This window comes from Mercenaria mercenaria, unplaced genomic scaffold (genome assembly GCF_021730395.1).
Source record: "Mercenaria mercenaria strain notata unplaced genomic scaffold, MADL_Memer_1 contig_2820, whole genome shotgun sequence".
NCBI lineage: Eukaryota > Metazoa > Mollusca > Bivalvia > Venerida > Veneridae > Mercenaria > Mercenaria mercenaria.
The window spans coordinates 31,618-47,517 of record NW_026460903.1 but is presented as its reverse complement, the minus strand read 5'-3'; the positions used below and the strand labels follow the sequence as shown (position 1 = coordinate 47,517).

The 15,900-nt window shown below is 36.2% G+C and overlaps 1 protein-coding gene across 1 annotated transcript in view; it reads left to right on the top strand.

The window, feature by feature from the left end:
• Positions 1-2,803: 2,803 nt before the first annotated feature.
• LOC128552461 (protein mono-ADP-ribosyltransferase PARP14-like) overlaps positions 2,804-15,900 on the top strand; it is a gene marked incomplete at its 3' end in the record, with an annotated part of 40,280 nt that continues 27,183 nt past the window's right edge. Inside the window, exons 1-3 of the mRNA XM_053533500.1 lie at positions 2,804-3,064; positions 5,125-5,382; positions 9,605-9,904. Of these exons, the coding sequence (XP_053389475.1) occupies positions 2,845-3,064; positions 5,125-5,382; positions 9,605-9,904 (778 nt within the window). The remainder of the gene's footprint in view (positions 3,065-5,124; positions 5,383-9,604; positions 9,905-15,900) is intronic.

Below are 15,900 nucleotides of genomic sequence, written 5' to 3'. Positions count from 1 at the left end.
TAGCTACAGGCTTCAAATTTAGACCACATGCATCTATAGGATTGTGTACCGAAACAAACTTTGACCTTGACATTGACCTAGTGACCTACTTTCACATTTTTCAAGCTACAGCCTTCAAATTTGGACCACTTGCATGGTTTTGTGTACCGAAATAAACTTTGACCTTAAGATTGACCTAGTGACCTACTTTCAAATTTCTCAAACTACAGCCTTCAAACTTGATGCACATGCATAGTTTTGTGTACAAAGAACTTTGTCCTTGAAATTGATCTAGTGACCTACTTTCACATTTCTCAAGCTACAGCTTTCGAATTTGGACCACATGCACAGTGTTGTGTACGGAACTGAAATTTGACCTTGAGCTGGTCAGTAAGTCTTGAAATTTGGAATACTCAAAAATGGCACATTGGTGGGCGCCAAGATCACTCTGTGATCTCTTGTTTTTTATGGACTAGATCACTGTAATATACAAATTTCTTGTCAACATTCTCATTTACTGCAAATAGTAAATCAAACAAGTAGATAGTTATGATACCATTCAAAATACCTCTCGCATCCTGTTCCTAAACCGAAGCCAGCTAGTAATTATTAGTATTTTTTATGCCTCCAAAAATATTTGGGGTGAAGGGGGCACTTAAGAGTTGCCCTAGACTGACTGTCTATCCGTTAGAATTTATGTCATATATCTCAAAAAATATTTGATCCAGAGTCATCAAACCTCACAGGATTGTTATTCAACAAGTTGTGTTGTGCACTTTGTGTTTTAATTGAGATATCACCCTACCAGATCAGAGTTATGGCCCTTGACTTAGTGATGCCTATAAAGGGTCTAAAATTGTGTTGCATGTACAGTTAAACCTGTCTGTAAAGACCACCATTGGGAGAGCCAAAATGTGGTCTTTCTTGGGAGGTTGTCTTTATTCACAGGTTAAAATACACTGTAAATGTTTAAATGGGAAACAAAACATGTGGTCTTTAAAGCCAGGTGGTCTCTGTTTAGAGGTGGTCTTTAACACAGGTTTGACAGTATCTCAAAAAGTATTTGATCTAGGATTATGAAATATCACAGGAATATTGTTCTGCTTGGAAAGTTACGCACCTGATGTTTTGTTGGAGATTACATCCAGCCACACCGGAGTAATGGCTGTTGACCTACTAAAAAATGAAAGACATAAAAGTTTGTGTCACATTTATCTTAAACTATATTTGACCAAGGGTATTGAAACATAAAAAGAATATTATCCAACATGTGAAGTTGTACACATGAGGTTTATTTTCCCTGAGGTATATAGTAACATATCAGAGTTGAAAATATTAAAACTACAAGATACCTATAATTTATAAATGGACTGTAGACTGTCCATATGCCTTGTGTTTATCAAAGTACACTGGGACCCCGTTATAACGCTGTCGTCGGGGTCCATGATTCGAGACCCGCGGATCTAGCGGGGTTAAATCTATAATGTGGGTTGGCCGTAAGCGGTATATGCTATACCCCACCCACCAGTAATGTATTAGACGTATTTTAAACGCTGTTTTATGTTCAATAAGAACTTCTAAGCGTTTAAACGGGATATTTATTTACCTTAAATGCTGCTGGAAAATACATTAAAAAAATTATAACGCTGTGTCAGCTTCCCATTTCGTTGTGATTCTAAGAGAATGTGGAATTGTGTATCCCGGAAGTAAACATATAACACTGTGTGAGAAGCGCGCGGTCGTGAAAATTGCATGCGCAACGCATGGGTTTCTGTAACTAAAAGAGAAAAAACGCGGACAGTCTTAAAAATTGTTTTTAATACAATGTAGAAAATGGATAAAATAAGAAAGACAATTGTTAAATCACTGGCATTCGTTAGTTCAGATGTGCTGAATGTGATGATTACAAAAAACAGCTGCAAATTATTACAAAACTGGGCTTGTTGTTTGATTTTTTATTCACTCAAATGTTCGTGTCATCGGCTTAATTGGTGCAAACTTAAACGGTTTGATAGTTGACTGACCAATGTTACACGATTGTTATGCAAACAATCTAATTTTGACATGGTACTGATTGCCTAATTGTCACATGTCTACATGTATTCAAACTTTAACAAAGGCTAGCAGACAATTATTGATTTTTGTCACAGTTGTCATGGCAAAGGTGTTAATATACAGGTACATGTAGTTTTAATGCTGGTTATGATCAGATTAAATAACATCCGCGGATTAGGGTTTATTTTTTTTATTTTTTTTTACCCACGAAAATTTGGGAGCTTTAAAGACCATACTGGGTTATAACGGATACTGCGGTATATCGAGTAGCATTATAACTGGTTTAGAGTGTAAATAGCAAAGATAGGTTTGTCTTTTCAAGGGGCTTCCCCAGCCCAGTGGTTAGGATCACTGACTTGAAATCACTTTCCTCTAACCACTGTCGGTTTGTAACTTAAATAGGCAAGGGTGTAGAATTCGTTCATGTAAGAAAGCATCTTGGCTTACAGAATTTTATTAGTCAGGGCTTTTCATCAGGACATTGGGAAGAGATTCTGGCATTTCAAAGTGGGAAATTCATATGTGATAACTGCTTATTTTGGGGAAAAACATTTTATTCAGACAGATCCCTTTTGCATATAGTGTTACAATTAGGAAAAAATAAAAGTTTTTTTTTTGTATTTGGGAATTGGCTGAATATTGGCTTCTGTCATATAAGGATGAAAGAGGTGTGTTTCTACCCAGATGTTGGCTAGTGTTTGAAATATTGCTTTGAGGGGTACCTATGGGCTTCCTAAAACTGCATCATTTTCTCTTCAAACATATCAAAATTGTTTTTACTGTACAGAACATGGGCTACAGCATGGAACAATGAATGAGGAACCAGTAGATAAAACAGAGGAACCAGAGATGCCAGTTACTGAAGAGAAGCAAACAAAAATAGTGGTCAGCAACCTGCCTTCAAGTGTTCATGACGAATATTTGGAAATGTTTTTTGAGAACACAAGAAAGGGTGGTGGTGGTCCTGTGTTCCATGTTGACATTGATGAAGAGAATGGTACAGCTATTGTGGAGTTTGAGGAACCAGAAGGTAATTTTAGTTTTCTAGTTTTACTTTTTCTTCTGTCTTCACCATTATCTTATTGTGTTTTCCCATATGTATGGAGATATGTTCATTGTGTGATGTATGTCATTCTATCAGTCTGTATGTCACAAAAGTTTGAGATGTAGAGCAAGCAATGGAGGTGAAGGATCAAATAGCTTAACTTTGTATCTTCTCCATATTGTCTAAACCACTTGAAAGATTTTTGTTAAACAGATATATTAGTTACTTACCTCACCAAGATGACTTGCAGATTGCACAACCAAGGGTTCTAAGTCTTGGGTCAAGATCCACCAGCTTAACTCAACAGGGGGAGTGCAGATCTATGAATCGCGGGATCACAAGTTTGAGCCCATGGTGAGGCGTATGTTTTCTGTGATGATTTGATAAAGGACATTGTGTCTGAAATCATACATCCTGCACCCCTGATTCATATGGGGAAGTTGAGAGTTACTTGCAGAGAACTGGTACAGAATCCAGGAACACTGGTTAGATTAACTGCCCACCATTACATAACGGAAATACTGTTAAAAACAGAATTAAGCCCAAAACAACAACACAATAGGATGTTCACAATCAAATAGGTTAAGATTGTTTCTACTCTGTATTGTCTAAACTGCTTGAAAGATATTCATAATACTGACATCAGTTGTTTACCTCACAAAGAGAACATGCAGAGCACACAACCAAAGTTATAAGGCCCAAGGTCAAGGTCACATTTGGAGGACAGAAGTCTTAAAGCTTAACTTTGTGTCCACTACATATTGTCAGACAGTTAACTGCTTGCAAGATTTTCATAAAACTAGCATCATTTGATAATCTTGTAAAGATGATGTGCAGAGAGAGCACAATCCAGGGCACTAGATCCAAGGACAAGGCCATACTTGGAGGTCAAGATTTTATACCTAGCTTAAATTCATATCTCCATACTGCATGGAAGACTTTCTTGTGCCTGTTTTGGAATAACAGATGTATTGTTTGATTGCCCTGCATGTGTTTGTCCAGCTGTCATATTTTATGTCCAGAGCATAACTCAACAAGAGATCGTAGAACATGAAATGCCCCCCTTGATGCATTCAGTAATTGCACAAGGAACAGAAATTATTTGATCACTGTGCACTGGACATTTGACATACTGACTTCAAATCAATAATTATTGGACATTTAGCAGTCAAGAGTAAACTCTGTATCAAATGTGATCTTAGACCAAAGCATTCTCTATTTATTTAGCAAAAAATGTTCAACTGTTCTGGGCCAATATGACCTTGACCTTTGACCTATTGACTTCAAAATAAATGGGTCATGATGAACAGCCCAATCAACTTCTTGATTAAGTTTCATGATCTTTGGCCCAATCGTTCTCAAGTTATTGTCCGGAAACAGTTTGATTGTTCCGGTCACTGTGACCTTGACCTTTGACCTCAAAGTCATATTTATGTCATGATCAGCAACTGTGATCTTGACCTTTGACCTACTGACCTCAAAGTAAGTTTACAAAAGTCAGGGAAAATTGAAATTCTGGGTCGATGTTTAAAATGTTCAGTGACTATGGCAGTCTTCAAGCAGTATTTATGTTTTGCAAACACATTTTGATGTAATTGTGTATAAACATAATTGAGTTTGAGTCAATTTTGGTGATGAAAGTTTGTTATGTCTGAAACAAAATAAATATAAAATGGTGGATTGGACAGCTGTAGGGCAAGAAGAGGCAGTAAATATGGTGATATTGGTCAGTGAAAAGTTTGATTTAGTCAGAGAAAGTCGGGGAATTTCATTGTCTTGACTAAGTGGCAACCCTGTCAAATCTGTTTGCATGAACTGCATTTATAAATTTTTCATCTGTCTTTACCATTGTTATGTTCCCTTGTTTGCAGCATTCCTTAAAAAAACATTTTTGACAATGTGGATGGATGACCAGGTCCAACAAGACTCTTGAGAAAAATGGACTTTCTTATGTTGGCCATAACTTCCTTACACAATATCTTCACTCGCAAATAAGCTATTAGACAACATGTTTTATGTCCATGTTTTATTGTGAACATTTTCAGCTGTCGATATTGTCTTAAACAAATGTCCAATAAAGATGATGGGACAAGAAGTTGAAGTGACAGTTTACAAGCCAGAGCCTCCTGTTCCGCGGTGTACTATCGAAGTGACTGGTCCATGTAGTATCGTGTGTGAGAAACAGCTTGAGACCTTGGAAATGTACTTTGAAAATTTTAGACGGTCAGGTGGTGGTGAAGTAGTTGAATGCAGATTTGATGAAGAAAATAATATGGTCCTTGTAACATTTGAGAATGAAGAAGGTGAGGTTTTATGTTCTGGTTTTGTGATATAAACTGTAGTTATTTCAAGATGATCCTAAGTTAAATTACTATAGCAGTCAGTTGATATTAGTCCTCTCTGGTTGAATTTTTTTGTGTGGGTAGGTGGGGTGGGGTGGGGAGGGGCTTAGACTTAAAGTTGCCCTTATCCATCCATCTGTCCGAGCCTACATTTGCATATTTAGGTGGCTATGGCAACAGTAGGTAACTGTACTTTATTTTTGATGTCATTCATTTAGTAAGGCTTTTATTTAGCTATTTTTAGCTCGACTATACGAAGTATATGGAGAACTATCCTACTCAACCTGGTGTCAGTGTTGGCATCGGCGTCCTTCCATGTCCCCACTTTGGTTAAAGTTTTTTTACACTTTATCCTTTTTCTCCTTATCTCTCTAATTACTTGATTAATTTGTTTCAAACTTAAAATAGTTACCCACATCATATGACACAAGGGCCATAACTCTCACACCAATATTTCATGAATTATCCCCCCTTTTTTACTTAGAATTTCAGGTTAAAGTTTTGATGCACTTTCACTCCATCTTTATTATTACTAAATGGATTTGATTCAGACTGAAAGTAGTTGTTACACATCATCTTCCACTTAATATGACACAAGGCTCATAACTCTGGTTCTAATATTTAATGAATTATCCCCCACTTTTACTAAGAATTTCAGGTTAAAGTTTTGATGCACTTTCACTCTATCTCAGTTATTACTAAATGGATTTGATTCAATCTTAAAATAGTTGTTCAACATCATCACTCACATCATATGACACAAGAGCCGTATAACTCTTGCACCAAATTTTTGATGAATTATCTCCCCTTTCTACTCAGAATTTCAGGTTAAAGTTTTTTGCACTTTCACTCTATCTTAGTTATTACTAAATGGATTTGATTCAAACTTAAAATAGTTGTTCCACCTTATCATCCACATCATATGACACAAGGTGCATATCTCTGGCACCAATTTTTCATGAATTATGCCCCTTTTACTTAGAATTTAAGGTTAATTTTGATGCATTTTCACTATATCTTAGTAATTACTAAATTGATTTGATTCAAACTTGAAGTAGTTGTTCCACATCATCACCCACATCATATGACAATAGAAGTTTGTGTCATATGTATCTCAAAAAGTATTTGAGTTAAGAGTCGTAAAACATTAGGTGATTGTTATATAGCATGTGAAGTTTAGTACCTTGTGTTCTATTTCGGATTTCACATAGGCAGATTGGAGTTATGATCCTTGACTTAGTGAAAAATACACATAGAGTGCTTGTGTTGCATTTATCTTAAAAGAAAATCATCTAGGGTCATGAAATCATGTAGGAATATTATCTAGTATGTGACTTGGTGCACCTTTTTCACTTTGCAAGACTACGGTTATGTCCCTTGTCTTACAAAAAAATAAAAGTTTGTGCTGCATGTATGTCAATATGTACTTGACCTAGAGTCATAAAAGATTAAAGGATTGTTTTATAGCCTATGAAGTTTTGTACTTTGGGATTTTACTCAGGTAGGCCAGAGTTACAGTCCTTCACTAACTGAAAAATACACATAAAGCGCTTAAAAGTTTGTGCTTCAAACATCTTGAAAATGTTTAACCTTGAGTCATAAAAACCATGTAGTACTATACTCAGCGTCACTGAAAAGTTACCAACCTAATGGCCCTTATATTTTAAAAATCGCATTGGACTGTGTTAAATGCATAACACGACTACATTTTTGACGCAGCTGAGACGTCACTGATGTAAAGATTTGTCAGACTCGATTAACTCCATTTGAGGCACGGGCTGCACGTGCAAAATGACTTTTTCCAGCAATGTCGACATGTACGAATTTTCTATCGCAAATCATTCATCGCACTTGAAAGTTAGTCGACAGACTAAAAGGAATACGTTAAAAAACCCAGAATATCCTTGCTAAGAATGCCACGTTTAAGGCACGATCAACGCCATCAGGCCATTAGCATGGTTGACGCCGAACTTTCATGTCGCGAAATTGCACGTCGTATCTGCTGTTCTCACCTGACACTCATGAAATGGGTTCTGAGACATGATCAGACAGGTTTTATGAGTAATAGAGTGTGCACAGGCCATGAAAAAGTGATGTCGATATTGTATAAAATAGTAAAGAGGTATATATTAGGTGGTAACTTTTCAGTGACGCTGAGTATACATTGACTGGAGTGGGGGGCACCTGTGTCCTATGGACACACATCTTGTTTCTCATATTTCCCACCAATTTCAAAATGAAATGTTATGAAAATTGAATTTATTAATAATTCCTTTGACTATTTACAGATGTTATAAGCAATCAGCAACTGTAAATTTTTGTATATGAAAATTTAATCCAAATGTTGTATTTTAACAAGTACAATATTGTTTATACAGATCATTATGTAATAGTGCAGTAGAGAAAATTATTTGCTTTCCAGTAGGGGAATTTGTATTGTATTGCAATACTTAATGCACTTGTAACATTATAGTTTTATGAAATCAAAATAACTTTGAAAAGTCTGCTAAAATTATCAGAAGATGAATGCATTTGTACTTGAGTTGTAAGTTGATGAAACTAACCAGAGAAAACCTACCATAATTATTTAGAGTCCTCAATCAGTTCTCTGTTAGGGCCAGGTCAGAAAATAGTTTTAAGAGCTTTGGTTTGTTCTGTGGCAGTCGGTCTGTCTGTAGTTCTGTTCTGTTTGTACAGCCAACAACTTAGTAAATGGATAGATTTTAAAACAACTTTGCTCAAACTCATTATAATGGGAAATTGCAAAGCATTGATCCAAATATAACTTGGTGGAGTTATATGCCAAAGATGTAAAAAGATCTGCTGAAATGGGACTCTCTTATCAGCTCTCAAGAGAAGTACTTACCAGTCAGCATGATAGATTATGTTACGGGCAAAGCAAATTTAGCAATGGAGCTGTGCAGATCAGCAAGTTTTTAAAAAGTCACTTCCATATCCTAGTTGTAGAGTATTTTTCACTTTGAGTGTGGGAGGTCGTGGGTTGAGTTCCTGATCATGTCATACCAAAGACATGAAAAAATGGTACCAGTAGCTCCCTTGCTTGGCACTCAGCATTATAGAGAAACTTGCTTGTTTTCTAATACACTCTTGGCAATGGATTCCATCAGGTATGAAGAGCAGAGAGTGATAAATATAACTTGTTGAACTTGATTCACAATTGACTTAAAATAAATTTGTATAAGCATGTTTTACATAAATGGTATTTAATTATGCCCACCTTCAAAGAAGTGTGGGTATGTTGTTTTGCACAATGGTCATATGTCATAGAGTGTTTGCGTATGAAACAATAGATGACTCCTATTGTTTTTTAAGTCAGAAGGTCAAGGGCCAAGGTCTTTTTGACCTTGTGACTGAAAACAGTTCCTGCTCAATAACTTAAGAATGCTTTGTCTGTCAGTTGTCAAACATTATAGAATGATTGACTGTAGTCAGTAGATAACTCACATTGTTTTCGTGGTCATTAGGTCAAAGGCCAATATCACAGTGACCTTGAAACTGGAAATGTTTTTTTTTTCAAAATAACGAATGCTTTGTCTGTCAGTTGTCAAATGCATATAATCAGTAGCTTAGGTGACCTCTGTTATTTTAGAGTTAGTAGGTCAAAGGTTAAATTCACAGTGATCTCTGATTAAAGAACACTTTGTCAGTCAACCTTCATAGGATAGTAACATGTAGTAATTGAATGACCCCTGATGTTTCTGAGGATATTCGGTCAAAGGTTACAGTTGTAGCATAGTAGAATGATATATCCGACTTCATCTGACTGGCCATCAAGCGGGGCATTATCTGTTTTACAAACAGCTGTTGTTATGAAAAGAAATTCGGTGATTTTTTTTTTTAAAGTATCAAATTATGTTTATGATTAATAGATTTAAAAAACATAACAATGTCAGTCAATTCCCCTTAACAGTGTCTTATGAAGTGCTAGACCAGATGCAAAGTTCAAAGTCACAAAATGATTTAATTCTCCATGTTTTAGATTTGCAAGGTAAAACAATAGTTCAAAGTGTAGTTTATGCGGATAATGCCTGAATCAGAGGACAGATCCTGATGTTTTATCATCAAAGTAATTTTTTAATTAATAGATTGTCTATAATAACTATAGACAAAAAATATAATGATACAATATTTGAATCTATTTTTTTTTGTCTTCGATATTCAGTGGCACTTAGGGTTGAAGAAAGAGTGGGTCATGTTATAAAAAAAGAAAAACTCAATGTTGCACTACATGTTCCTACCAAACAGTCCAAAAAGTCAGATAAAGTGAAGAAAGAAGATAAAGAAGATGAACCTGAACCAACAAAAACAATCAAAGTGAAAGGTGTTGACAAATCTGCATCTAGAGATACAGTTGAATTTTACTTTGAGAATTCAAGACGGTCTGGAGGTGGTGAAATTGAGAACATCAGCAGTGATGAAGAAGAAGAGGATGTTATATATATTACATTTAAAAACCGAAAAGGTATGTTGTAATAATTCTCTGTATTTCTTTCCTAAATTCATACATTTTGTAGAACAGCAAATTTGGAATGGTTGGACCATGTGAAAGAAAGTTCCCGTACTGTATGTTGGATTGACCCTGTTTGCCTGTCTGTCTGTAGACACAGCGAACATGTTTGTCAGTTGGCTCATTCATTATATGGTTGAATTCCCTGATGTTTGTTGTGGCTCACTCTTACATAAATTTACAGGTATTAGCATGTTTTATAATTTCATTCATTTTTAGGTCGTCTGATTTTTGAAAAAAATCTACGAGGTGATGTCGTCATTTGATCGACAATGTTGGCGTCGGTTAAATATTTTGTTAAGGTCCTCCTTTTCTCAAAAACCATAAGAACTACAGCTTTGAAACTTTGCACACTTGTTTTAAGCTCACCTGTCACATAGTGACAAGGTGAGCTTTTGTGATCACCCTTCATCTGGCGTCTGTTAGTCAGTGCGTGCGTGCGTCAACAATTTCTTGTCTGCATGATAGTGGTTTCATTTATAATTTTATTTTAACCAAACTTGCACACAACTTGTATCACCATAAGATCTCGGTTTCTTTGAACTGGCCAGATCCCATCATGGGTTCCAGAGTTATGGCCCCTGAAAGGGCCAAAATTAGCTATTTTGACCTTGTCTGCACAATAGCAGCTTTATTTATGATTCGATTTTTACCAAACTTGCACATAACGTTTTTCCTTTCTTGAACTGGCCAGATTCCATAATGGGTTCCAGAGTGATGGCTCCTGAAAGGGCCAGAATTAGCTATTTTGACCTTGTCTGCACAACAGCAGCTTCATTTATGATTTGAATTTAATCAAACTTGCACAAAACTTGTATCACCATAATATCTTGGTTCCTTTCTTGAACCGGCCAGATCCCATAATGGGTTCCAGAGTTATGGCCCCTGAAAGGGCCAAAATCAGCTATTTTGACCTTTTCTGCACAATAGCAGCTTCATTTATGATTTGATTTTAACCAAACTTTCACACAACTTGTATCACAACAAGATCTTGGTTCCTTTCTTGAACTAGCCAGATTCCATCATGGTTTATAGAGTTATGGCCCTTTAAAGGTCCAAAATTTGCTATTTTGGCTTTTGCAGCCATATAGAGACTTCATTTATGGTTTGATTTGATACAAACTTCCAAAATATCTTCAACAACAATAATCTTGGATTCTATGACAAATCTGTCAGATCCAATCGTAGGTTCCAGAGTTATTTTATATCTGATTACCTCCCCTGATTGTAATCAAAATGGATTTATATCAGTAAGTCCTATAGGACTTATTTGAAATTTTATTATTGTCATTAGTTGGACTGAGACAATCAGGTAGATAACTATGGACTGATTTTATGTCAAATTACCTCCCTTTATTTCAAATTAAAATGGGTGTATCTCAATAACCAATGAAGATACTGATTTGACATGTCATTTGTGCCATCAGATGGACTCGGACAATCAGGGTAGATAACTTTTGACTGAATTTATTACAAATTACCTCCCTTTATTTTATGTAAACGAATATATTTCAGCAGTATCTCCGTAACTAATGAAGATACTGATCTGAAATTTCATTTATGTCAACAGATGGACAATCAGTGAAGATACATATTGACTGAATTTATGACAAATTACCTCCCTTTATTTTTTATCTAAATGAATACACCTTAGCGGCTTCTAATGAGATTGGTTTGAAACGTTATTTTTGTCTTCCATGGTAAGAAATAGTCATATTAGATAACTCCTGATTGAACATTTATCGATATGAATACTTTACTAATATATTGTTGTATAGGCTTGTACTCCGTATCTTCTACATGCATATACCAATGCATGATTACCTCCCCTGATTTTAATAAAAATGGATTTATCTCGGTAAATATTTATAGAACTTATTTGAAATTTCATTATTGTCTTTAGTTGGACTGAGGCAGTCAGGGTAGATATCTATGGGCTGATTTTATGTCAAATTAACTCCCTTTGTTTCAAATTAAAATAGGTGTATCTCAGTAACCAATGAAGATACTGATTTGAAATGTCATTTGTGCCATCAGATGGACTCGGACAATCAGGGTAGATAACTTTTGACTGAATTTATTACAGAGTACCTCCCTTTATTTTATGTAAATGAATATATCTCCGCAGCATCTGATGAGATTGGTTTTAAATGTTATTTAAGTCTTCCAGGGTAAGGAATAGTCGTGTCAGTACAAAAATGCAGCATTTGAGCCTAGGACCCTCATACTTGGTATGGAAATTAGCCCTGACTATTTCAAAAGGAACTGTTACAAGAAAATGTTTATTCTGATGATATTTAGTGTGTATGCATATGTGCTCTATGTCAAAACTTGATCACATCATTTTGAGCAGTGGTACTGTGGTGAGCGATACAGGGCCATCATGGCCCTCTTGTTCATCATCATGTGACAGTGTAGGCCAAGAACCATAACTCTGGTTTGCATGTTGTCCAAATTATAACCCTTTTTGTACCTAGAAAGTTTGAGTTTCTTGGTTAAACATTTTCTTTAGGTTCACCTTTTCTCAAAAACTATTAGAGCTACAGCTTTGAAACTTTGCACACTTTTTAACCAGTATTAGATGCCTTTATAGGCCAAGAACCATAACTCTGATATGCATTTCATCAGGATTGTGGCACTTTTTGTACTTAGAAATTCTGAACTGTAACACTTTTTAGCTCACCAGAACCAAAGGAGCTACATGTATTAGGATCACTCACCGTCCGACGTGTCCGTAAACTTCTACTTTAAACGATATCTCCTCATAAACCGCTAGGCCAATTTCATCCAAACTTCACAGGAATGTTCCTTGGGTGAAGCTCGACAAAAATTGTTCAAGAATTGAATTCCATGCAGAACTCTGGTTGCCATGGCAACCAAAAGGAAAAACTTTAAAAATCTTTTCAAAAACCAGAAGCCCTAGAGCTTAGATATTTGGTGTGAAGCATTGCCTAGTGGACCTCTACGAAGTTTGTTCAAATCATGAACCCGGGGTCAAAATTGACCCCGCCCCAGGGGGTCACTTGATTTTACATAGGAAAATCTTAAAAAATCTTCTTCTCAAATACCAGAAACCCTAGAACTTAGATATTTGACATGTAGCATTGCCTAGTGGACCTCTACTAAAGTTGTTCAAATCATGACCCGGGGTCAAAATTGACCCCACCCCAGGGGTCACTTGATTTTACATAGATTTCTAAAGGAAAGTCTTCAAAATTAAAAAAAGAAATAAACCAGAAGGCCTAGAGCTTAGATATTTGACATGTAGCATTGCCTAGTAGACCTCTATAAAAAAAATTTCAAGTCATGACCCCCGGGGTCAAAATTGACCCCGCCCCATGGGGTTACTTGATTGTACATAGAAAAATCTTCAAAATTTTCTAAAAATAAACCAGAATGCCTAGAGCTTAGATATTTGACATGTAGCATTGCCTAGTGGACCTCTACAAAATTTGTTCAAATCTTGACCCAGCCCTAGGGGTTACTTGATTGTACGTAGGGAAAACTTCATAAATTTGCTAAAAATAAACCAGAAGACCTAGATCTTAGATATTTGATATGTAACATTGCCTAGTAGACTTCTACAAACTTTGTTCAGATCATGACCCCCGGGGTAAAATTGGCCCTGCCCCAGGGGTTACTTGATTTTACATCGGAAAATCTTCCAAAAAATTTCTAAAAATCATCAGTTTGACATTTGAAACATGTAGCTCATATTTCTCAGGTGAGCGATCCAGGGTCATCATGACCCTCTTGTCTTACATACTGACCAGCACTTGCAGACAAGCAATGGCATCTGTAGACAGTGCTCTTGTTTCTAGAGTAATGGCCCTTATAGTCTTGTTTTACAATGTAGAGTTGAAGCTCGATATTCTGAACTTGCTTTTGTGAACATTTCAGCTATCTTAACAAATTTTCAAGTCGTGTCAACATATGTTTTTAATGTACATACATGTATTTTCTCTCCATATAAGTCAGATTGGACATACTGTGACTAAGGTCGAGTGTCAATGTAAATTCCTATAGATTTGCATCTCAATGTGTTAAAGTAAATATTTGTTCTCAAAATAAAGGTGTGATCTGTTGCAGATATAGAATAAATTAAAACTATGAGCAAAATAGGTTTCAATTTGCTCTGTTCTCCCAAAATGTATACAAAATGTATATGCTTTGTTCACTTGAACATAATGTGAGAGTTTTACAATATATTCAGCAAGAAAACCAGCACCAACTATATTTTTCAAGTCTCATTTTGATTTACTAGAAGTAAAACACTCAGATCAGCAGATTTCGAGATACTCAGTTTCAGCTGTCTTCAGCTCTTGTTTTTAGCTCACCTGTCACAAAGTGACAAGGTGAGCTTTTGTGATCGTGCAGCATCCGTCGTCCGTCGTCAGTCCGTGCGTAAACTTTTGCTTGTGACCACTCTATAGAGGTCACATTTGGGATCTTTATGAAAGCTGGTCAGAATGTTCACCTTGATGATATCTAGGTCAGGTTCGAAACTGGGTCACGTGCGGTCAAAAACTAGGTCAGTAGGTCTAAAAATAGAAAACCTTGTGACCTCTCTAGAGGCCATATATTTCAAAAGATCTTCATGAAAATTGCTCAGAATGTTCACCTTGATGATATCTAGGTCAGTTTTGAAACTGGGTCACGTGCCTTCAAAAACTAGGTCAGTAGGTCAAATAATAGAAAAACCTTGTGACCTCTCTAAAGGCCATATTTTTCATGGGATCTTTATGAAAATTGGTCAGAATGTTCACCTTGATGATATCTAGGTGAAGTTCGAAACTTGGTCACGTGCGGTCAAAAACAAGGTCAGTAGGTCTAAAAATAGAAAAACCTTGTTACCTCTCTAGAGGCCATATGTTTCACAATATCTTCATGAAAATTGGTCAGAATGTTCACCTTGATGATATCTAGGTCAGGTTTGAAACTGGGTCACGTGCCGTCAAAAACTAGGTCAGTAGGTCAAATAATAGAAAAACCTTATGACCTCTCTAAAGGCCTTATTTTTCATGGGATCTGTATGGAAGTTGGTCTGAATGTTCATCTTGATGATATCTAAGTCAAGTTCGAAACTGGGTCACATGCGGTCAAAAACTAGGTCAGTAGGTCTAAAAATAGAAAAACCTTGTGACCTCTAGAGGCCATACTTGTGAATGGATCTTCATAAAGATTGGTCAGAATGTTCATCTTGATGATATCTAGGTCAGGTTTGAAAGTGGGTCACGTCGTCAAAAAGTAGGTCAGTAGGTCAAATAATGAAAAAACCTTGTGACCTCTCTAGAGGTCATATTTTTTATGGGATCTGTTTGAAAGTTGGTCTAAAAGTTTATCTTGATGATATATAGGTCAGGTTTGAAACTGGGTAAACTGCGATCAAAAACTAGGTCAGTAGGTCTTAAAATAGAAAAACCTTGTGACCTCTCTAGAGGCCATACCCTTGAATGGATCTTCATGAAAATTGGTTTGAATGTTCACCTTGATGATATCTAGGTCGGTTTTGAAACTGGGTCACGTGCCGTCAAAAACTAGGTCAGTAGATCAAATAATAAAAAAACCTTGTGACCTCTCTAGAGGCCATACTTTTCATGTGATCGGTATGAAAGTTGGTCTGAATGTTCATCTTGATGATATCTAGGTCAAGTTTGAAACTGGGTCAACTACAGTCAAAAACTAGGTCATTAGGTCTAAAATTTGAAAAAATCTAGTGACCTCTCTAGAGGCCATATTTTTCAATGGATCTTCATGAAAATTGGTCAGAATTTTTATCTTGATGATATCTAGGTCAAGTTCAGAACTGGGTCACATGAGCTCAAAAACTAGGTCACTTTGTCAAATAATAGAAAAAACGACGTCATACTCAAAACTGGGTCATGCGGGAACAGGTGAGCGATTCAGGACCATCATGGTCCTCTTGTTTAGTCTGATTTATGTCTGGTATG